Here is a 25766-nt window from a genome sequence, read left to right on the forward strand (position 1 = left end):
ATTAGCGGTCATGTAACGTGTTTCAGGAACGACATAAATGTTGCAGAAAAGGCTGGACATATTTTAAAGAGTATTCTTATACCAGAATGCGAAACGACTAAAAATCGTTTCAATATATTGTCTAGGTTTGCAAATTCTGTAAAATCAGGTTAACAATGACATTCATCAAGCTAGTGCATCGCATATAAACTTAAGGAGTCTGTTAACCACAAATATATATTTAACAAGCAAACGTTTTCCGAAAACAGGCACAAAACTGTTATTTTAATTCTCCAATGTAACTTGACATATGAGGTAAAGGTTGTTTTCTACATATGTTGCGTGACAAAAATATCGGTCACTTGCTTACGAGCGAAAAGTTCATATATCTCTTCCTTGAACGTGTCCATTAGTTGCCTATAAAAAGCATAAGGTACCCTGGCGTACCTCACAGTTTATTTACACAGTCGTCGACTACAGCTGTACAATTGAAATATTTCTTTGATTTTGATTGGACGAAAAGACAGTGGAAAAATAATGGTAAGTTTAAAACTCTTTGCTTTTTGTGTTCTTTTGTAAATGTTATTTTGTATGATTATTACCAGTACATTTAATTTCATATTTTAAATAGTTTATAACAGCGAAACATATCTTAAAATATGCGAGTACAAAATGAAACCGTGAAAAATGTATTAAAAGTATAAAATAGAATGAATAAAAGCACAGTTTGAAAGGACGAATTATCTTTCACAAAGTGAAAACATGTTTCAAAATACAATAACTGATATTCAGGAACAAAATATGTAGATCTTGCATTTAAAACAATTTTTTTATATTTCTTGTCTTTTAGATGGCTTTAGCAAATGTGTATCGTTTAGCTCGCATAAACAGTGAAACTATTTGTTCTATGCTTTTCACTGTATTACAAATAATTAACATTAAATATTTAAGTGCAGCATTAAATGTACACAAACGCACTTAAACGCAAAACACTTAATTTAAAACATAACTTAAATGTTCGAGAAATTAAGAGATACACAGGCGGTTGATTAGGAAGTAAAAAACACAGCTGAATAAATAAAGACGGAAAATGAATACAAGTCTAGCACTTTGATTGATTGAATATTTTAGGATTAAAAATCCTTTGATTTACTTGCTTGTACGACTTATTTTGTTGAAATTACTGTGTGATTTTTCGGAAGTAAAAACATATTGATATATTTTACTTAAGAAATAAATATGTCGGCTTATTTGGGGGGGGGTGATATTAATATCTTTTATTAAAGTGTTCAAGAGCACTAGTGACAGGTGCGTGCTATTTAAAAATATTAACTCGAAAGTTTTAGAAAGTTTGTCACTCGAAATTTCAGTAAATCAGTTTCGATTAATGACCTTAGTATCCCGACAATGCGATTTACTAAATCGAAATTCTAACTTTCCCATCTCAAAATCTACGATTGACTAACTCAAATTTCTACTTACGTTACTCGTTTTGTTTTTAAACACATTTGATCTTGTCTCCTTATTCTCAAAATTTGGACGTTAGTCTGTATTTCAAATGTAAAACTGTTAATGAATAGGTTTGATATGGCTACGTATTTCTGCTGAACACCTGGGTTAGGAAGTCATATATCTGTTCATACTATAAAGTATAGGTATATGTTTCGGTTCTAGTGTCTGGAATCGGGCCTATGTTGCATGTTATAGATATATGTCGTTATCTCATGCAAAGATGAGTAAAACCTTAACAATAACAATAGAAAACTAATTTTATAAATATGAAAGTAATAACAACATTACAATTGCAATACAAGACCTATTTTGTAATTACGCAATAGCAATATAAAACTGATTTTATACCTGAAAGAATGTTTGTTCAGCATTAAATGGCGGTTTTTGGTATTGCAGAATGACATCATGATGGCAGTTGCAGTATTTTTAGCTGTTTGCTCAGTATCAACGGCAGTTCCCCGGGTAAAAATTATGTATAGAATTGTGTAGGATTATTTTATAATTTAAGATCAAATATTTCCATATAAACAATGTTATATTTATGTGATTAAAACTTAGTTATTTTCTCAAGTTTATTTAATTACATCCACACCTTAATTTTGAACGTAGAGGTAAAATAGTCTTCCCGATATTAAAACAAACAGGGGCAGGCATATGGGTAAATCTACCGACCTTCCACAATCAAGCTGAGCAAGATTTCGAACCGACTGCGGTGAGAGACAAGTGCTGCAATGTCATTGACTTTAACCACCAGGCTTCGGATGCATATCCAGATATTCGCAAACTTACTGTATCATATTCTGCATCCTGTTGAACAACGGAACCGGTAAACACAGTAACTGGATACAACTAAAGATTGTTTTGACTTCCGGCTTAGAGATATGGTGACTGTTTACAAAAAGTCACGTTTGTCAAATCCTTATAAACAATGATAAATGTAGTTAGGTTTGAAAACGTATAGAAACAATGTCTATATCAACGAAGAAAAATGGTTTAAAATGACAGACAGGAACTGAATAGGATAGGTGAATGATTTCGTTTTGGTCTTCTTCATTTTCTTCATTTTCATTATCACAGTTTGATAAAGTGAGGGTGCATTTTGGTAACATGTATGCAGACGAAGATGTAATGTTGGACGAGGAGGAAGGGTTTTCCTTGGTAACAGTGTCGAAAATTTATGGAAAAGGAACACCAACTATAAACCTTCATGATTTCAACTCGGTAACTATATATTTTTGTCTTTTAGCTGATTTTCTCTTAATAAAGTGGTGATATAACAATGCAATAGTTAAAATATAAATGTGTATTTCATAAAATTAAAGAATTGCGGAACATAGAAAGTGCAGACCACGTTATAACACACTATCATTTATCTTGAAACTAAATTATGCATTGCTTATGCTTTAGGGATACACCGCAGTCAAGGATGTAGCAGACAAGGCGTGTTTCATACAGAAATCAAGACACACCATGCAAGCATTTAAGGACGAGGTCGATATTGCAAGAAACGTAAGCATTTAAGTAAGGCCGAACTAATTTATAGTATTTCTGATGATTTTCCATAACTGAGGAAATCACTTACTAGCTAAACTATTTGACAATACGTATAACGATGTGCATGATAGGCAAACATAGCCATATATGGCACTATATTAATACAAAACCATTTCAACAATGATATAAGAAATGGTAAAAAAATGTTTTGATAACCTTTCAGTCACAGTTTCTGATATTGTCTTGGTCCGGTTTTTTTTATATATTTTTATCAAATAAAGTAGAGATTATACTTATATATGACACAACATGTTCTTATCAAAGAAAGGAAAATAGTAAGAGATACTTATTATATAAAAACACTTCATGCAATAAATATTAAGGAACCAGAATTTTGTTTTGTTGAAGAAAACGTCAGTTCAGTTCATGGATTAATATATATTTTTTATAGAACAATGGGAATTATGAAATATCCCAATACTACAACTGCGACTCGGAAGATGAGGTTGATAAGTTAGGGTTACCAATTTATGGTCAAAGGATAGCAACATTTTGTGAAAATTACGACGTGAAATTTGTGCAGCGCAGAAACAGGAAGTTGACAAAGAGATCAACTTATGTTTTCAACGAAAATGCATGTAAGTATTTTCAAATTTCAGGACAACTTCAAATAATTACTCCCCTCTTCATGTATTTTTGTTTTAACATCAGTTATACGTTCTAATATTTAGTAAAGTATATCAATACGACATGGTAACAGTAAACAGATATAGCATTTTACTTTCATCCTTATGTTGCTTGCCATGTGTAGAGAAACACCGTCTGCATCTTTTATCATTTCAAATTTTACCAATTCTAAAATTAAAATATACGTTACGATTTATCGACTTAAATGATTTCATTCGGAATACCTTTTTCTTTAAAGCTCTTAGACAATAACAGTTCATTACTGATATATTTAAAGTGGCATTATGCGCATCTTACTGCACATAGTGTGCTTTTGATGAATGTTTTATAAAAGGAATTTTCGATTGCTGGTGCATTTCAATGTGTTAAATTAACGATAATGCCGCATAAGTATTTGAAGTTGATGCTTTAGAAATAAAGAAATCAGACTAATAAAATGATAGTTCTTTTCTTCAATCTTCTACACAGTGATCTCCCTTACCTATAGGTAGAGATTTCTGTAGTTGAAGGAAAGCAACTCCTGCATGCAGTTTGACTATTCTTAAAAAGACTGCCCCAGTCAAAATAAGAAAAGTCATATTCGGAAACCTATTATTTCGTACTGGTAACAGGAAAAGTTTGGTATATTGGGTTAAAAGCTATAATTTCCTCCACCCTTTTTACACACACATCTATTTCAGCTGGATGTTTACTTGAAAAATGCGCATTTTTCCACTTTAAGGAAAAAAAACTCACTTGAAATGGTGAAATCATTTTCCGTTGTTTTTTGCATGAAAACATGCTTTGCATTAATGTTGTAAATAAACATATATATAAGTCATAGAAAGTATACTATTTTGATTTTGATTTATGTTACGGAATGCTTGTTTATTATCGTTTCAGTCTGGTGTGTCGTTTGTGTGAATGCGTCATGCTAATTCATCAACGAGCATATACACGAAGAAGTACTGTAATAGTAGACATATTATGTTTGAATGCATTCCAATACTTTCTCTTACAAGACTGATATATGTATTTATCGACAATCAAGTGTAGTAAAATCTTTCATTAATAAAACATAATTATCGATTTATTGTTGTTTTTGTTATATATGTGTTTGCTACCTCCCACCAAAATTTTCAACCAGACAGATTGATGTCCAGACTTTTTATGATACGCTATTAACACTGATCTATGAATATCAAAATCAAGGTTCAGTATTTCTCTGCGGAGATTTTAATAGTCGTATTGGTAATCTGTATGACTATATTGAAGGTGTTGATAACATAGCAGATCGTGATGTCATTGATTTTACGAACAATGAATATGGATCAGTTTTTATTGATTTTTTGATAAATTGTAATTTTTGTATACTTAATGGTCGAAACTCTGTGAAAAATGATTATACTTGTATAAGGCCACAAGGCTGTTCAGTTGTTGATTTTTGTACTGTTAGCCATGTTGATCTTGATATGTATACTGATTTTAAAGTGACTAGAATGTCAGAGTTATCACAATTATGTAATATTACACCTACAGCGATGCCTGATCACTCTATTTTAACCTGGAATATTTTAGTAGCATATAATGTAACAGAAAGAGATAGTAAAGTCGATAGTCCGACGCCGAATGGTAATGTTACACCTAGGTATGATACAAGAAATATACCAGATGATTTTTTGCAAGATGTAAACACTGTTAATAATTTACATGCTACTGTTTTTAATTTAGAGTCCAGTTTACAGGAGCAAACCAATATTGATGAAGCGTATAAAAATCTTTGTAATATTATTAGAAAAGAAATGGCTTCAAAATTACCACTAAAAAAGAATGTGCATATAAATTCTACACAGTCATCATTAAACAATAAGAAAAGAAAAATTGGTAAACCTTGGTGGAACGATAGCCTATCCATAAAATGGAAAAATGTGTGCGAATGCGAAAGAAATTACTTGAAATGTACAAATGTTGTAATGAAGAAGAAATACAGAATAAAATTTTTGTCATGTCGGAAAGATTTTAATAGGTTTGTCCAGAAGTCAAAACGACTATACTGGTTTAATATGCAAAAAGATTTGTTAAATAATGTTAATACAGATCCAGATGAATTCTGGAAAGCTATTGGTAAAGTTGGTATTGGATTAAACAAGAAAAATAATATACCTATGGAAATCCTTTCCGACAATGGAAATATTGTTACAGACACTAGTATAGTTTTAGATAAATGGAAATCTAGTTTTGAAACTTTGTATAATGGAAAGTCTTTAGTAGATACATCTGTCAGTAAGAAACATGAAGTCATTTCGAATGACATTTCATCTTCCACACAGCAACAAGAACCAATCAACAATAATATAAGTGTTCTAGAAGTAAGGAAGGCAATTTTTAAAGCAAAAACAGGGAAATCTCCAGGAATTGATCAAATACCGTATGAAATATTTAAAAACAATGTATCTGTTTCTTATCTTCATGTTTTATTTAATGTGTGTTTTAATAGTGGCCGAATCCCAACAGAATGGGGTAGATGCATTGTCAATCCAATTCCAAAAAGTAACACAAGTGACAAACGTGACCCAATGTCATATCGTGGTATATCACTGTCACCCACTATGTATAAGTTGTACAGTTCAGTTTTGAGCGAGAGATTATCTGAATGGGCGGAGTCGAACTCTAAATTAGTAGATGAACAAAATGGTTTTCGGAAAAAACGGAGCACTATTGATCAGTTATCGTCCTTAACAAATATCATTGAAACTAGAATTAAAAAGAAATTATCCACATTTACAGCATTCATTGATTTTAGGAAAGCATACGACTCCGTACATAGAGGTAAGCTCTGGCGAAAATTGAATAGCATTGGTATCCATGGTAAAATGTATAATGCAGTAAAGTCCTTCTTCATGTATAAAGGTGAATGGTTTCCAGGCAGTTTGGTTTGAAATTACAACTGGTGTAAGACAAGGCTGTTGTTTATTACCGGTATTATTTAGTTTTTTCGTAAATGATCTTGCTATTCAACTCAAAGCTCTTGGTCATGGCATTGATATAGGTAATAATGAAAAAATATGTATATTGTTATACGCTGACGATATAGTGCTTATTGCCGAAAATGAACAAGATCTACAATCAATGTTAAATATACTACATAGCTGGACTGTGACAAATCAGATTCATGTTAATCCTGCTAAAAGCAACAGTGTACACTTTAGACCACGTAGTATGCCAGTTACGGCGTTCAGATTTAAATGTGGTGATTCATGTTTAGAATTGGTTGATAAATATGTATATCTAGGTCTTATGTTAGACCAATTTTTGGATTTTAGTATAACGGCGGCCCATGTAGCTAAGGCAGCAAGTAGAGCTCTAGGACTTTTAACCGCCAAATTTAAAACATTAGGCGGTATGCCATATGATGTATTTACTCATCTATATGACTCACTGGTGTGGTCGGTTATAGCATATGGGGCGGCAGTCTGGGGCACCCAATCATTTTCATGTATAGATTCTACTCAACAGAGGGCTATGTGTCTGTTTCTCGGAGTATCAAAGTTTGCCCCTTCTGCTGCAGTGTCTGGGGAAATGGGATGGAAACCCACATCAGTGAGACAAATGGATGTAGTGTCCAATTACTGGTTTAGATTGTGTAAGATGCCTAGAGAAAGAATAAATCATGTTGTATTTCTCTATTGTTACGGTCAAAGTGAAAACAGATGTAGGAATTGGTGCTATAGAGTTAGACAAAATTTAAGGTCAATAGAATGTGAAGACTTATTTAACATTATACTGCCAATGTCAAAAAATGAATTTTTTGGTAGAATAACAAAAGCTGGTATGAATAATTTTATAAGAAAATGGAAAAATATTGTTAATTCACCTACCGGAGTTAGTAAACGAGGAGGCAATAAATTAAGGACCTATAAATTGTTTAAAAGCAGAATATGAACCAGAAAATTATTGTAAAACTATACTGTCCCGATTACATAGATCTGCTTTAGCTAAATTTAGGTGTGGTGTGGCACCGTTACGTATTGAGACCGGAAGGTATGAAAGATTACCGGTTAATGAAAGATTATGTCCCTTCTGTAAGGATCAAATAGAAAATGAAAAACATGTTATTATGAAATGCGAGTTATATAATGACATTCGAGATAATTTGTATAGAAAAGCTAAAGATATAAATGAGAATTTTTTGGATATGTCAGAAAATGATCAGCTCATATTTATTTTTACCAGTAGTGAAATGACATATTTTACGGCCAAAACCTGCTTTTTTATTCTGAGAAGAAGGAATGAATTTATATAAAATGATGTCTTGTGTATTTTATGTAATATAATATTTTTTAAAGGTTAGAAAATATCTTAGGTAAATGCATAAAAACAATGTTAATCAGATCTTCTCATATTTGATATGAGATGATAAGTGTTTTAAGCTATATATTTAATAATTATAACAGCCTTTGCTCAGATTTTCATGATCCGGTCTTACACTCCTTGTTTTAACTAGTTTTTAAGAGACAGTATTTGCTGTTTTCTTTAGAATATGTAACAATTACTCTCTGTAAGATTAACATTGTTATTATGTTCTTAAGTGTTAGTCTGTAAATACTTAACAAAAGTAATTATAGTGTACTAGAAAGGAATGACACAATGACCTTTTATTGTATCTTAAGAACGGATATGCACAATGCTATATTCTATTAGAAGTTATTTGCATAGATGATACTATAGAAATGAATAAATATAAAATATAATCAGGCGGTCACTTACTCAACATTAATACAGGTATTATATACTTACTCGGTTATTTACTCTACATCGGTACACTTGTGTTCTCGCTTGGTCACTTAACATCCGTACACTCATGTACTCTTTTAGTCACTTAAAATTGTTGAACAAGACGTTTAACCAGAATACACACACACATACACACACTTACTCAACATCCGTACATATATTTATGTAACCACTCTGGCACTCATTCAGCATCTGTACATTCATGTATTTACTTGGTCAGGTACTCAACATTAGTGCATTCACGTACTCACTCAACATCCACACACTCGTGTAGTCATTTGGTCACCCACTCAATATCTGGACATGTACTCATGTACCCACTCGGTCACCTACCTAAACATCCGTACATTTATGTACTCACTTGGTCAGTTAATCAGCATATGTGCGTTCATGTACTCACTCGACATCTGTACTTTCATGTACTCACTTGATTAGCTACTCAGCATTTGTGCATTCATGTACTCACTCAACATCCTTACACTCATGTACTCATTTGGTCATCTACTCATCATCTTCATATGTATTTATGTACCCACTCGGCTACTTACCTCAACATCCGTACATTCATGTACTCACTCGGTCAGTTACTCAACTTTCATGCATTCGGGTAGTCATACAACATCCATAGATGTATTCATGTAGTTACTTGGCCATTGTCAACTTTTATTTAGTGTCATACCAGATGAATTTTATTCATAAATGATATTGAATATAGTACACATGATTTTATATTTTAATTCTTAATTAAGTTAATATGAATTTATAAGTTATATGGTATGTTTTTAAATGTGAGTATGTATATTGTCTCTTATAGTTCTATTTAGAACGGTCATTTACAATTGTTTTAGTCTGTATGTAATTTTATATGTTTGTAAATGAATGAGACATAAATAAATAAATAAATAAATAAAAATAAAAATATATCTTATTTTATAGCTTTGTAACTCTTTTAAAGATCATATTATACAAAACTCACAAAAAAAATTCAGACAGCCTACCTTCGAACAAAATAGCCCAAAAAAGTTTAAATTAATAATTATAGGTGAAGCATGCTTCACCTAGCCCTTAAGGTATTAGGCCCATAATAGAGTACCTCCATATTGAAGAGTATTCAATTCCTACCATAAGCCTACTTTGACTGCAATTTTCAGTGGGGCGTAGGTTCAAGCCCCACTGGGACCAGTTTTTTCCCCCTTATTTTCCTTTTTTTCTAGTATTACTAAGTTTTTACTTCTTTCAAGACTTATTACTGATTTATTGTACAAAAGTGGAAAAAAATCATTTAATAAGCGATTTCTTGCTGTTCAAAGTGAATTTACCTCTGAAACAGAAGGGGTCGAGTTATACATCTTTAAAAATATTGAGTTACATGCGGTAAAAGTTCTCTATTTTGCCTTCATTCTTTAGATTATTAGATAATTAGATTGGAAGAAATGTAATTAGGTCTTACTTCTGTCCCAAGCGTATTTTTGAATGAAGTGAGCAAAATTCAAAACAGACCCGCAGGATTCGGCCTTAATTTTTCAATGTTGGAGTTAGAATTCTGTCTCATTAAATCTGTTTACTTGAGGCACCCTAGAAAATTGATATTTACAGTTTTATTTTAAGTTTTATAATTGTTTACCAATAGTTTGATGTTTCTTTTATAAAAGATAATGGTATAATGAATTCTCTGCAAACGTTTTGGATAAAGGTCATCACTTTGAAATTTGTCTCTACTTGAGCTTGAGGAAATACCATAAATTACACAAAATTTATAAAAAAAGGCACGGTTAAAGTTTTTAAAAAATTGCAACACAGTGCGAAGCACGGTCAACTGTAAGAATATACCAAGCAAATGCCATGTTTTAAACATTACTATTAGGGGTCTAATACCTTAAAGCACATCTGGGCATTGTAATAATCGAAATGACATTCTGCTAAATGAAATGTTATAAGGTCACATACTGTGACAATCTTATATGTTATAAAGTTAAAAAAAGAAGATTCTAATTTTTGACAGAACATGTTATCAAACCTATTATCCAAGCAACAACCACTACATATCATATCAAAACTGATTTCAAAATACGGAAGTCCCATATGATAAGGGTACTAACAAATAATATATTACACTCCCTGTGCCCTTAAGAATTAGGAACACAGACGCCCAAAATATGGGCTGTTAAATATTTAAATGATGGCCGAAGACGCGTTACTACTCAACAGTTTCGCGCCTAACTGGAGTTTAACTTTCACAGAGCTTAAAGGTATGTCTGCTAAATGTGCAACAGGGCGTTATTCGTGCCATTCATAATACACCAAGTTACCTTGATGATTCTTAAAACTTTAGTTAACAATGTTTATTTCTCAAACATGGAGAACATATTAATAAACAATACAATACAGCCTGCATTAAGAGACAACCTAAAGAAAGAGTTTTGGTTTGGGGGTTGGGAAAGTGGTCTCTTAACACAAATGGTCTCTTTATACAACATTATTTGTTCTATAACAACATAAAAGGGAACTGAAGAAGTGGTCTTTTAATAGAAGTGGTCTGTACGGACGTATTATCTTGAGCAAGTTTAACTGTAATTGAAATTTGAAAATAGCCGATACATTGGATTTACGACTTACATCTTACTTTTCTAATGAAAATTAATAAACAAAAACAATTTGAAAAGCAAATTCAAACCCGAAGGAAGACGGAGATGTTCCCGTGCAGCATCCTACATGGTCTACATTTCACAACGTTTCTTCCTGTAAGAGTTTGCACCGTACAAGTGGTTTTTAATAACTCAAATCAGTAAAAATACAATTGTTGCAACAAGGATACATCTATCATTGAATAAGCTAGGTCTTTAATATCTTTTTTCCACTGGCCGCTCGAAGACATACAATACAAACTTTCATACTTTTCTACAGCTTGGTGTTACACTCTTCTTTTTGGACTGATCATGAAAAACAAGAATCTTATAAGGTTTAAAGTCATAACTCATTCCACACTGGAGTTAACGGATTGTTTGTGACGTTATTGCATACCAGTTTCGAGATTACCTCTTCACATTGAGGATTTCTGGATAGAACAGGTTTACACCCAGCACAAAAATGTCAGACTATTCTGCCGCTTTAAAGTATTTATTTACAATGGAACGTTAAATGAGGAGCTCAGCCCGGCTGTCGAAAATCGTATATCAGTATCGCTTTTAAATTAACACAAAATAGTAATAACACTCGCTTTATTTATCAAAATACTACATGCAGATCGTTTTACATTTTTGTCTGACTGTCTAACCCTTAAACTGCTTCCGGTCAAAGGTTACTGTGTCCTGTTTTATTTGTTACAATATACCGCAAACAGATATTTAACACTTGAAGAACAAAATGTTCGAGTTATCTTGTATATCGAAGTAGAAAAAGTGGAAACTGCACAGGTCGCTCAACACAACAAAAACGAAAATGTTGCAGGCTCGGTTCGATTGAGCCTGTTCGTGGACGATAGTTAAAATTCATGCTACCGTCCACGACCTCTAGTTCATGTAAATATCGTAAATTGAAATTTAATATTGGATCTGGATACAGAATCAATTTCATAGCTTACTTTTACATATTGCACTATATGATCGAGTCGTATTTTTTCTAAAATCTAAATCATAAATGTTCGCGAACAACACATAGTGAAAATAGTTGCTACAATTTGAGCCTTGATTTTAATATTTATTATTTTCGTGTTTAATGACACATAAATTTGTGAGGCGACTGAACTGATTGTAAGTTTCTCTTCATTCCTTAAAAGGAGAAAATTATATATTTATCTATTTATCAGCTACAGTGATTTTGCAAAATACTGAAGAAATCTCAAATATTCGCTAAGTGACCTACATGTTTACAACTCAAATAACGAATTTTCGAGTGTATCTCAATCTGACATTAATCGGCGTTTCTGTATCGAACGCATATAACTTAATCCATAACTTTGCTGTTTACTGTTTATGGAGGGTCATTTCCGCCGTAATACATTCTTTTTTCTATTTATTTCTATATTGCATATTTCAAATTTCATGCACCAAAATGACAATTCCTGACTGCCTTGTGCGTAAACTGGACGTTGCAACTGGACAAAGTCCGATAATACTAAGTCAAACGACACCATCGCAGCGATTCTGGCTGCCTAGTAGGTCTAATCAAACAGCTTAGTCGGAACCAGTACCTACCTTACCGCATACGACAGGTTTGGTCACCTTCTGAGGCCCATCCTGGACTACGACGGGAACCTATTGACTTCTGAATGGTCTAAAAGTAAACTGAATATATCCACCCAAACACAACTTTGCTGTTTACTGTGTATGGAGAGTAATATCGGCCATAATACAGTTTTGTGTTATTGCCAATGAAATATTTCAAATTTGTATAAATTTCATGCACCATAATGTTTAATCCTGTCTGCTCTGTGTGTAAATTGGACGTTGCAACTTGACTAAGTCCGATATTACTTAGTCAAACAACACCATCGCAGCAATCATGGCTGTTCATTAAGTCTAACCAAACAGCTTAGTCGGTACCAGTACCCCATTGCATACGACAGGTTTGGTCACCTTATAAGACCCATCCTGGACTACGACGGAAACCAATTGACTTCTGAATTGTCTAAAAGTAAACTGAAATATCCACCTAAACAACCATTACTTTTAGGTACCCAGCATGTAGAGAGTGGAATAATCAAAATCTAACGCAGTGACTATTTAAACAGAAACTTACTTTAACCTATCCAACTGTGCCCCGTGCATGACCTGCAGTGACCAACGTACTCGAGGATAGCTATGCTTTGAAACGTGTATGTGTCGTAGTCTTAGAGGATCAAACCTGGTTGAAAATCTGTTAGACACGGTAAAAAAGTCATATTTCAGCGTTTGAAGCCTACTTGATCATTTTTTATGATATTGCCAGTTCACTAAGACTAACTCAGGTATTTGTACATCCCCTCAAACAATAGAAAGGACCTGTTCAAATTATCTACGTTCAAAAACTACGTAGTTATATTCTTCGGCATGCCCTGATCCTTAGAGCTACCTAGATAGATGGAATCTTTTCAAACCATTGACCAGTATCATTAATGAACAGTTTTAACTTCAACTTCTAACAGTAATTTAGTTTTAACTTAAGCTTAGGTTTCAGTCAGCGGCACTACCATACTTACTTGCGGTAACCACTTTAAGAACACTAAAAAATTAGCTCTACGTTATACTAAAAGCTTTTGAAAAAAAAATATGGTATGGAAGCTTTACTTACTTTAAGTGTTACATCATACTCACTAGCAAGTAAAAACGATATATTGTATAGGTAGGCAACTAGTCATAAGGACTCGAACCAGGATCAAAACATTTTCAGACCGTGTTAAAAAAGATCAAAGCTGGAACACTATGAGGCCGCCTTCTTTTGACTGGCAATCATTTTCCTCCATTTGTATTTCATATTTTGCGCATTCCTGGCAGGAGGGCAATGATAAAATGTGAGGAATGAAGGCGCAATGACGAAGCGCAACAGTACGATGGCGAAGGACGAATACACGAAACGTAAATGTGAAAACGCAATGTAGGTACATGACATTACGATGGCGAATCACAACAGTATAATGGCGAAGCGCAAAGATACCGTGTTTTACTTTTTACCCTTAGCCATTATTGCTTCCTATTATTGCTGTTGTACCTTCGCACTTCGTCATCGCACAATCGTAGTTTCACGTTTTGCGATAATCGGAAGCAAGCGTTGGCCCTAAGAGAACACTGTAGTTTACAGTAGACCACATTTCTCATCCCCAAGTTAACAGGGAACCGATACCACAGGTTCCACCTGCATTGTAAGTTCTATGTATTTGGGAAAATTATCACTGATACCCTTCTAAATTCTGCCTTGTTTACTTGTAAATTTCAACTGGTTGTTTCTAAGTGTTATTCTATATGTTAGTTTCTTGTAATGGACGGGCATTGTATAAAAATACATGCATTAGATAAAATACAAAATAACGATAAAATAAGCATCATTGATTAAAAGGTGCTTCAAGGATAAATCTAGAAGTTTAAACTTGCAATTTATACACACACAACTCAAAAGTTGGCGTACAGAATTGGAGTAAATGGAATTACGTATATGCAAACTCAAATTTCTAGGCTGCAACATTTAATTAAGAAACTTGAGAGTTAAAAATGTTTTCATTTATGTGAATGGAATTTGTAATAATCAATTTGAAATATAGAATATAGCAGTTTGTATTACGGCGGATAATACACTCCATAATGGTTAATCAAAAAAATGTATCCAAACAAAAGTTGTTGAGTATGCTGTAGTTACAGCAATGCAAAAAAATGAAGCAATTTTCAGTACCAAGGGGCCATTTTCGAACGACCTAGTAATCGATACTGTCCGAGTAAAAGACTAGGAATCATTCGTGACCAACTGAAATCCTCGAATAATTGATTCTGGAGCTGTCGATGTTTGAACGTAGCAATGTTTCCTTGTAAAAGATAAAAGGACAGTCCCATTGAAAAGCTCGCATGTGTAAATAAAACTATAGTGTTTGTGATAACAGTCCAATTTATAATATTCTTGCATAAAATCTATTTTTTAACTGGATCCACCATTATATTAACGAGGAGAAAAATCGCGTATAAACAAGGCAATTCACGTGCTGTTATACCTGAGTTTTATTTTTGAAATAGTTTGCCTGAGATGTATTTCTGCGCTGCCGGATATCTGCTTTTTTCTTCCTCAATAAACTCTTTTTATAGCATAAAAGATGCAATTTAATCCATAGTATGTTTTGCTGTATCAGATACTAACCCTGTTACATTCTAATTTGAGTATATCTTCGAAATGTATGTTTCTTTTATATTAAATTGTAACTAAAATACATTTCCCACCGTGTTAAGATCGATGAAAAAACTCTCACTTAATTTAGATGTACGCTTCAGAAATTATTTCATCATAACGACTTCTTATGACCTGTTTTTACACAAATACAACGAAAACAGCAGTTTTCATCTTATGATAGACAGGAAAACAGTAACTGTTGATAAAATGTCATAAATGCCATACGTCTGATGCAGCAGTTCAAAATTTCTTCTGCTAAATTGAGCATTTCTTCATTGTTTCCATAAGGAAAGCTCAAAATATGGGTCTAATACATTTTCCCCAAAAGTCATTATATGTTTCTGATATAAGGACTGAAAATGAATTCGATAAGATTCTTAATTAAGGCATCACATCAACATCCAATGTTAAATTTGAGATACAAGAAAAACGTTAAAAGGGTTTGTCTAAGGGTAATAGTAAAATCAAATATTTCAATACAAGTGACTTTAGGGTAAATGTTTGTTTAAAATTTCAAAAGATTAAATAGTCTTATGATTAGGTAATAAAGTTCATTTATGACTTTAGACGTGAATTGAAAATGCTACGAAGAAAAGAGCTAGACGTGTTGAATTTTATCACCATTTATATCCCATACAGACAGACATGTAACGCATCTATAGTTTGATATTTTACGTAAGGATCAATCAGTCCAATAAATGTCATTCTGTGGTTTTAAACATTTTTTTAACGGAAACGCACGATTGCATCTCTATGCGTTTATGAAAGGAAGGTATATATTTAATGTTTTAATGTTTGACCGAGTTGATTTAACTGCATGTGTGAGCACGGTTAAAACACATCCAACGAACAAAATAAAGGCATACATTTCTTTTTTATTTTGACCGTTAATATTATTGTAAGTGTTTGTAAGTAGTTGAATCTTTATTACAATTATACCATACCATTATAACATTATCATTGAATGTAGTAACTTTTGTACAATATATGAGCCGCGCCATGAGAAAATCAACATAGTGGCTTTGCGACCAGCATGGATCCAGACCAGCCTGCGCATCCGCGCAGTCTGGTCAGGACCCATGCTGTTCGCTTTCAAATCCTATTGGAATTAGAGAAACTGTTAGCGAACAGCATGGATCATGACCAGACTGCGCGGATGCGCAGGCTGGTCTGGATTCATGCTGGTCGCAAAGCCACTATGTTCGTTTTCCCATGGCACGGCTCATATATTGATGTAAGATTTGACTACTAAAGAAGTAATTTCCCTTAACAGTTGCAAAAAAGTGTAACAGTCAGTACGTCAGCCAAATTAATCTAAACGTCTCGAAAGGGAGGAATATCAGACAATTTTGAAGCTAATACTTAGCAAGTCTTCTTGCCAGTAAGCCAATATGTTTCATCCTGTTTAAACTATTCAGTTTATGATTTACAAATGACTCGTTTTTAATAAGATCATCGCTCAGCTGATATTTATGGAAAATACGGTAATTATTAATGACCAAACCAATTCTAATATCCATAAATTAGCAAAAGTCTGAATTTGCAAGAAAATATTTCGAATATTTATTTTTTGCACGATTGTCGCATTCCATTCCTACAATCACTTACATGAATCGGGTGTGTACAGAAAATGCTATGAATTATTATTTTTATAAACTACCTAAAGCAACACTTGATGGCAAAATTTACAAAATGTTTGAGAACTGACAGCATTGTGAGGACAACGTCTTTAAATTATCGTGCGCCTCCTTCAGATCTTGATGTCCTCGACTTGATTTCTTATGCAAGTGTTGAAAACAGTAAAGACGTTAGCTGGTATGAAAGTGATGGCGCCTATCATATGCTTTAATAAATTCAGAAATTCAACCTGTGAGAAAACTTGATATAGCCATGTTATCTTTATTCATTTATACATTTACATGCATCAGGAATTGTGTTAAGTAGTAAACGTTTGAAATCTTAAAAAATTGCTGTTTAATCACTGTAAAAACTGTTAGTGGAGCGTTAAGGCCGGTTTTATATGATATTGATAGTATATAAATTTCACATTGGCTCGTAACTTGGTTGTCACACATAGAATAATATTAACAAATTACTTGATAACAGATTCAGGATTATGCTCGTTTTGTTTCTGTTATGGGAATAAACGTTCATGTAGTGCTGCATATATAGGTTGTGCAATCTGCATTAGGAGTAAGAATTTACCATAAAATATTTTATCCTAGACATGAATATTATCTTCTTCAGATCAAGGATTCTTTATCTACGGACCTAAATGCAGGGCTTTTTTTTCAACATTGTCCTGCAATCTTCAGCTTTTATACAAATAGGAAAGCAGAATTTATCTAAATACGTTTTCAATACGTAATTCGAAAATGGAAGAAAAGCAAAAAGCTGATGCAACAAAGCGATTCTTGATAGTAACTATTGTGATACTTGGAATTGCGTGTATATGTTTGCTCGTTGGACTTCTGGTGGTTCTCCAGAAAGATGGCGATGGAAAGGACAAAATAGTTCATTGTGAAGTAGAGGATATGTTTAAACATCAGACGGAACCCGAAAATCCTGGAGTTTTCGAAGAACTTACGAACAAAGAAATTGAAGGTTTAAAAGAATATTTGTATGAACAAGCTGGATTGGACTTGGTCCGTCCGTCGAAAAGCAAAAGGAATGCTAACTACATATTTGTTGCAGAGCTACATCTTCCAAATAAGACAGATGTTATAGGTCATCTTGATAACGGAGCGGCACAGCCTCCACGAGAAGCAAAGGTCATAGTTATTCGTGGAAAGCAACCAGACACATGGATAAATGAGTTAGTGGTTGGTCCCTTGCCGACACCAACATACCACAAACCTCTTCCAGGTATCAATGCAACGTTGCCTTATTTCTACAGACCAATGACAGAAGAAGATTACGGGTCTGTTACAACTTCTATCACTAATCAGGTTCATGAAACACTTGGAAATTTGATTAACAATTGTTTTGATGCGAAACTCAAAGACTGTGGAAATAAGTGTATTGGGTTCCTGTATGCCTCATCATTTTCTCCAGCTTCTAGCGGAGAACAGACGAGGAAAACTTGGTATTGGCTGACATATGTCGTTGAATATTACACCCTTCACCCTGTGGACTTTTCTGTTTTGGCAAATATAAAACAAGACGGCGTCGATATTGATGTTGTCTGGTTTAAGGGTAATCAATACAAGTCAATGAATGAATTAACATCTTTGTATACAAACGGAACTGTAAAATGTGATCCGCAAACATTTCCAACTGTTGACAAAAATCTTTTCTCTGCTCCTCACAGGAGAGGACCTATTCCTGAAACTGCAAACAATAAACGTAGTCCTGTATTTGTTCAGCCAGACGGTCAACGGTATAATGTAAATGGGAGACGTGTCAACTATATGCAATGGTCGTTTGATTTTCGTTTGTCCACTTCTTATGGTCCACAAGTGTATGATGTAAGATTTAACAACAAGCGAATCGTGTACGAATTAGGAGTACAAGAGATTTCTGTGTTTTATTCTGGACACAGCCCCCAACAACGCTTCTCAGACTACATGGATTCCGCTGAACTTATTGGACCATCGGCACAGGGACTTGTGCCTGGCGTGGACTGTCCAAACCACGCAACATTTTATGACACAAAACATATAACGGAAACATCGGAAATTGCTGACGTCACCAAGAATGTGTTTTGTTTATTTGAATTAAATACCGGAGAACCACTACGAAGACACCACTCCTACTACGAATCAGAAGGTAAATTCTACGAAGGAATGGAAAACGTAATTTTAGTTCTTAGAACTATTGTTACTGTAGTCAATTACGACTATGTGCTAGACTTCCGGTTTTATCAAAATGGCGTTATTGAAGTTAAGAGCATGTCCACAGGTTATATTCTGGCCAATGCTTTCTCTGAAATGGAGAGGAAATATGGATTTCAGTTGCATGATTCAATTGTTGCAAACTTCCATACGCACCTTTTTCATTTCAAAGCTGACTTGGATGTTAATGGACAAAGCAATAGATACGAGTTTATTGATATCAAATCTGAAACTGCACCAAATGAGTTTTCAAAAATTACAAGATCAACGTACAGCCAGGGATACATAGAAACATCATTGAAAAGTACGGAGAAGGATGCAGCTTACAAATTTAATTTTGAAACTCCTAAATACCACATATTCTATAACAATAACACCCGGGATGGATACGGAAACCCAATGGCATACAGGTTTTATTGTATATTTTCAAAGTTTCAATAACAGAAACTTTGATTTATGGCATTATGTAGTCACTATATGTATCTAAATTTCGTTTAAAGTTTCCTTTAAAACAACTATTTCTTATTGTTATTTTATGTTATTGTGTTATCTAAACTTACGTCTCTGACTGTTTCATATATTCTCTTATAAACAGTAGATATATCGTGGCTGCAACAGAAACCAGATAAAACAAGACATAAGTGCATAATTATCTGAAGAAAAATGTTAAGCTTTAAAATTAAATCATTTTGTCATAAAGTTCTTTCAGGACCATCTGCTGAAAATCGTGTATCATGTTTTCCAGGCTCATACATAACGGTATGGTTAAACAGGTAATACCGGAAGGACACAATAAGGAACCAGCTATAAGCTGGGCCAGATACCAGCATGCTGTAACACAACAGAAGGACACCGAAGCTCACAGTAGTTCAATGTATTCCATGTTTGATACAGACGATCAAGTAGTCAACTTTCTAGGATATATTGAAGACGACAAAAGCATCAAAGATGAGGTTTATTAAAAATATGTCATAGAAAACAATAGGGTCGTACAAATAATAACATATTTTAATATTTTCTAAGTTTTCAAAAACAAATTACATGCATTACTTAATGAAATAAGTCTGAAAAGTTGGATGAAAAATAAACACGAAAGCAAAACGTGTGCTGATATGTTTAAAACAATGTAAAACCTCAAATGTCAGAGGTTTTACAATTCTGCTTGGAATAAAGAAAAACTGATTCTTTTTATATTTTCAGGACCTCGTTCTGTGGGTGACTTTGGGTGTCCATCATATTCCACACAAAGAAGATCTTCCACTGACGACATCAACGGGCGTTGCACCCAGTTTCTTTCTGCAACCTTTTAATTACTTTTCCGAAGATCCAGCGATGTCCTCACCAAATGCAATACGAATGGAGCCGAGGAACTCCGAAGTGTTCATAGAACGATACGGAATGTCTCGAGAATCTAAAACCACGTGCGTTCCCAGAAAGACAAACTTTGAAGACAAAATTAAAACAGACACTGATATTGTTTTTGAGAATTGATTTAACCGTAGTTTTGATTTTGTTTGCATAACACTTCAGGACAAAAATGTTTTTATATTGTAACCCCCTTGACACAGAATGCATTGTATAGTTTAAATTTGTTTAAGCCGAACATCTGCACAACTTTTCATTTATCAATATTGTAGTCTACTTAAATATGTCAGGCTCTTTTTATTCTTTTACTTGCAGTGTTGTTTTCTTCTCCTTCTTAGTCAAATACATCCATTTTACATACTTTAAAGATAAAAGAAGACCTTTGAAAAGACTTAAACACTTACTAACCTTTAAAATAGCATATAATCTAACGTAGAGTTGAAACGACAGCTTTTGATGGAAAGTCCTTGTAAAATGCTCATGACACCATGACAGATATATCATAGGCTAAGGAGCATGGCATGGTGTCCTCTCTATTGCTTCACCTACTGGTTAAAACATTGAGGAGAATTTGCATGTGCCATATATAAACTCCTCCTATGGAAATGCACCCGAAAGTAAACATCAATGTGATCTTCTGTAAACTCAGAATGAAATCAAATAGCTTGCTTTATATACATACTCAAATATTAAGTAGTTCTGCACGTTTGAAATAATATTTACAATATAAAATTTCATTAGATTATATTCTTCAATGTATAAATGTATCCGATGGACATTCAGCCAATAAAAGAGATTAACCAATTTGAATGTATTGCAATTGGTCTTCCAGTCAATTTTCAAAATGGGCTTCTATGAGAAAAGTGCACTTCTGATATAGATAATGTTCCACAATGTGGATTTTAATGATTTTCTTTTCTTGTAGATTTACCTATTTTCAATCATATGACCAAATAAAATGTACATCTTCGTGAGCTTCATTTTTCATAATTCACCATATTTTGAATGAAGTCCTTACTGCGTTGATTATTTCATACTTTTTTACATTAAACTTATTTAATGTCAAGACATTTACGGTGGCTGTTTAACATTTTATACACAGGATATACTAGATTACCCTTGCAACATTACGCTCTCAGTATAATGGCTGCCGGACATTGCTCTGTAGTTTCAGGATAATGACGTTACGCGATCACTTCCATTTTATTATAATCAAACGTGAAAAACAACCTAAATATCAGAGACAAAATAATTTAATATAAAGTTGTCTTCTTGACCTAATCTGAACATAACTGATTTATAAAGCTTTTAACCAAATTGAATGGTTCTGACTGTCATCTTTGAAAATGCTGCTGGCAGCGAAACAATAACGTAAAACAACGTTATTTTATTCATTGTGGCGCCACCAGTAAAGGCACTGACCTCCAGATTTGGGCTTAAAATGATCTTTTTTTTTAAATTTAAGTTTGGTCATATTAAGAACATTAGAATATGAGTTCTTGTTTCTAAATTATCTAAAAAATTCCAAATCAAGAAAAAGGAGCCATTGTCGGAAATCGAACCCGGGCCATCGCGGCAATAAAAATAATCTTTTTTCGTTGTCTTTCCTAAAACCGCCATTGAGTAATAAATATTGTAACGCGTTGAATATAAATATTTATAATTAAGTTTACCTCGTGTAAAGCGTTACAAACGCTTTTCGATTTTCATTGTAAAAATAAGTAAAAACAACTAATTCTCACGTGTTTTCATAACATAAAGTCTGTCAGTAATTAAGTTTCAAAGCATTCTTAAGAAATAAAGCATTAATTTCCTGATACCTATATTCTTTCTTTCTTTCTTTTAGTTGTTGTTGTCGTACGATCTGGAGGCCAGAGCCTTTGATAGTGACGTTACACAACATGCCAATTTCGATAGAATGCAAAGTGATACATACTGAAAGGCGGTAGGGTAAAAGTAAGCACGTTGCTATTGAGAAAAGGCACTAGGAAAGGAAAAATTATTAGCACTCTTTTATGTTTGGACTACGTGTAAGCGGAGGCTTACATTCTATCTGGTACTGATCAGCCTATAAGAAAAAAAAAAAAACTGTTTGACTTTCCGTGAATTTGCATTCATTCTCAAGGTACACCTATTTTACAATGATTCTGTCTAGTTTCGTCGGAAATTACTGAGAAAATCTACTGGAATGACAATTTATTACAGGTCAACCCCCTCCCCATCCCCAAAATTACGCGAAAGGCACTGTGCAAGCAATATTTCAATTTTCATAACATTATTCGTGGAATTTTCATTCAAGATCCATTTAATCGTTATGGTGTTTGTCACTTTCATTCAGAAACATGCTAATTTCAATAATATTTAGACAATTGCAGTGCTAAAATGCGAGAAAAGACATTTACTAGGTCCTAAAACCAAAATAGAGCCACCTGGTCGAAAATCGGGTCTAAAGTCCAAAAACACAAGAAATGTAAGAGTTTTTCAGCAATTTGTCGCCATTTTAATTCATAGTGAATAGATTAATGTCTTTTTCATTGATTTTCGAGGAGTTTGACAAAATATCATGTGTTGCCCCTTATATGTTGAACACAATTAAATCCGGCTGTTCTGTATTTCATATAAATCCACTTACTTCATAACGGTTTTTTCGACATTTTCTAGCATATCAGATTTTCAGAGACTTATATCCCATTAAAGAACTAGGTCCTACTTCAGAAAAACAAAGAGAAAATGGGTGTTAACTTTTATATAAGAAAACTACAGTTCGTTAAATACACCCCACTGAATTTACTGCTTTTCGCTTCATTCAATTTCTTTTTTCGAGACATTAAATTCTTACGCCGCCATTTTTACCAAGCATGCGATAGAAACACGCCAATTTCGATAGAATGCAAAGTGATATATACTGAAACGCGGTAGGGTAAAATTAAGCATGTTGCTGTTGAGAAAATTCACTAGGAAAGGCAAAAAAAAAGATCAGCACTCTTTATATTTGGACTACTTGTGATAGACCAGTGGAGGCTTACATTCTATTTGGTAGTGATCAGCCTTATCTTGTGTTTCTTGTTATGTTTGAGTTTTTATATCGCATCTTCCCCTCACATTCCCGACCAAGGTAATATGAAAGTCCCTTAGTTTTGCATTGTTACCAAGTAACTTGGATTCAGTGTTGTTGTATTATGTATTGAGTACAGTTTATCTTTATATGTCATATTTTCTGTTTAAGCCGGTGCTAGGTGGCGTAAGGGATAGTGCACTTTTCATTATCCTCATGGACAGACCCAATAAAACCTAGTCTGCTATTTATTTGCTTTGCTGCATTTTATGGTTCTTGTTGATATCATTTTGCGTTTGTATGTACCTTTAAAGATACCAAAGCAATTGCTATAGGATACGTAATCGAATGCAAATACAGATATTGATGTATATATAGAAATGCACATGAAAGAAGCAGTTGAACATTTGTACCATATTATGTTTGATATTGGTGTCAGAGCAGCGGCTATACTTTGTAATTGTGACCTTTCTTTCTATGTTACAAATGAAATGACTTTGATTATTTGTACTCAAAATATCAGAAAATATCACATCTATTAACATACCTTCACCATGTGTTTAAAATATGTTAAAATATAGCACTCTTGAGGATAAATAACCATTTTGTAAAGATATCCAAATATACATTTCATACGTAATAGAAATATCACTACAAAAATCAAAAAATCTTTTGTTTACGTACATGTTAAAGTTTGAAAAAAAAAGAAGAAAACAACAACAAAAAACAATACACGTCCTTTCAATTGTTTGCACAAATTTTTATTTTTATTGTAAATGATATTCATGTACTATATCATAATGTGTATACGTAATACTATTCATTAAATGTATTATATATCTAGTTTTATTTGTTTAGGACAATATTGTTTTTCTATGAAATTCAGTATAGTCTTTTAGGGGATAATCTATTAATCTGATTGGTGTATATCAGAATCAGTAAATGTACTTTACGCGAAAGAGCACAAAACAGACTATTTACTGTTATATATAAGGAAGGGACGAGTACGACAAAGGCTGAAATACTCAGTGTTTTGTCAAATTAAAAGAGGACCTTCCAAACCGTAGTCTGAAAATATTTAGAATGTTTTGTAATAAAAGATACCCAATGGATATAATCTATAACTAATTTAAATAAATAAATGCGCATATCCAAGATACTCTCAAGATTAAACCTATTAATATAGGCGGTTTCTGGTTAGAGACCACCAATTTTTTCCCCATAGACTTCCATTATAACATCATGGCGTGTACAGCCTTCCATAAATCTTTTTAAAATTGTTTTCAAGAACTATCTTAGTTCCACCAAATTATCTGACGAAAAACATATGAATAGTGATGCTTTATTTTAGTAATTTTGTGTGAATGAGATAACCCCCTGTTTACATCGTTGGCGTAGCTGGAGAAATACGTTTGATAAAACTGGTTTACAATACACATAAATTTTTTTGTCAGATTGTATAATAGAATACTGTAAATGCACTCTAGAAATCAATTTTGAAAAATGAGTCACTTCTTTGGTTTGTTTATATGACTGACCAGTCAGAACGGACAAACATTACATTATTCCCAGGTATACAATTACCTTATTCCCAGTAAGTTCCCTGTACTTTTTTATTGGTGAGCTCCGACCTTCTGACAGGGAATGTCATGACGTCCATGACGTTATGTCGTGATTATTAATTTAAAACCATTTCAAATAGGAGACGAGACAAATTTCAGTAATTATCCAGAAGAATAAAACAATGTCGTGTATGGTGTCGTAAATTCTCACATTTCGCTTGCGATTGGACATCCACACATATAACAAAAAAGATTTTGATATAATTACGCGTGATTTGATTAATTCCATATCAAAATTAAAAAATATATACCCAACAACTCCACACTTATTTTTTTGTTAACAATAACAATACAACACACATGCTTTGAGACATGTCACATCAAATGAGGTAACCCTACAATAAAAACTGATAAAAGAAGTGCTGTTTGATGCTGGTCCTTCATGGAAACTAGTGTCATCTGCGGGATTAGATATTTTGCGAGCAACTTGACACGCGTCAAGGATCGACTTAATGTGGGCATTGGATACAATTATGTAATTTGTATTAGTACTTAGATTGTCAGATTTATATTGCGAAATATACACAAGTTCTGAATGGCAGATATCAGGAGACTTTAGCGGCTCAATATCATTCCGCAATGCCATTAATGTGTTTGTTG

General features: G+C 33.3%; 2 protein-coding genes across 2 annotated transcripts in view; both read left to right on the forward strand.

Annotated features, from left to right (window-relative positions):
- LOC123531779 (putative amine oxidase [copper-containing]) overlaps positions 1-24388 on the forward strand; it is a 49125-nt gene extending 24737 nt beyond the window's left edge. Inside the window, exons 2-4 of the mRNA XM_045313022.2 lie at positions 17539-19534; positions 19870-20077; positions 20325-24388. Of these exons, the coding sequence (XP_045168957.2) occupies positions 17667-19534; positions 19870-20077; positions 20325-20615 (2367 nt within the window). The 5' untranslated portion in view covers positions 17539-17666 and the 3' untranslated portion in view covers positions 20616-24388. The remainder of the gene's footprint in view (positions 1-17538; positions 19535-19869; positions 20078-20324) is intronic.
- Positions 385-4740, forward strand: LOC123532014 (uncharacterized). The gene is made up of 6 exons (XM_053517159.1): positions 385-519; positions 1888-1953; positions 2569-2712; positions 2899-3000; positions 3437-3623; positions 4555-4740. The coding sequence occupies exons 1-6, from the start codon at positions 517-519 to the stop codon at positions 4587-4589; spliced, it is 537 nt and encodes a 178-aa protein (XP_053373134.1). The 5' UTR covers positions 385-516; the 3' UTR covers positions 4590-4740.
- Positions 24389-25766: the final 1378 nt, after the last annotated feature.

Source organism: Mercenaria mercenaria, chromosome 11 (genome assembly GCF_021730395.1).
Source record: "Mercenaria mercenaria strain notata chromosome 11, MADL_Memer_1, whole genome shotgun sequence".
NCBI classification, from domain to species: Eukaryota; Metazoa; Mollusca; class Bivalvia; order Venerida; family Veneridae; genus Mercenaria; species Mercenaria mercenaria.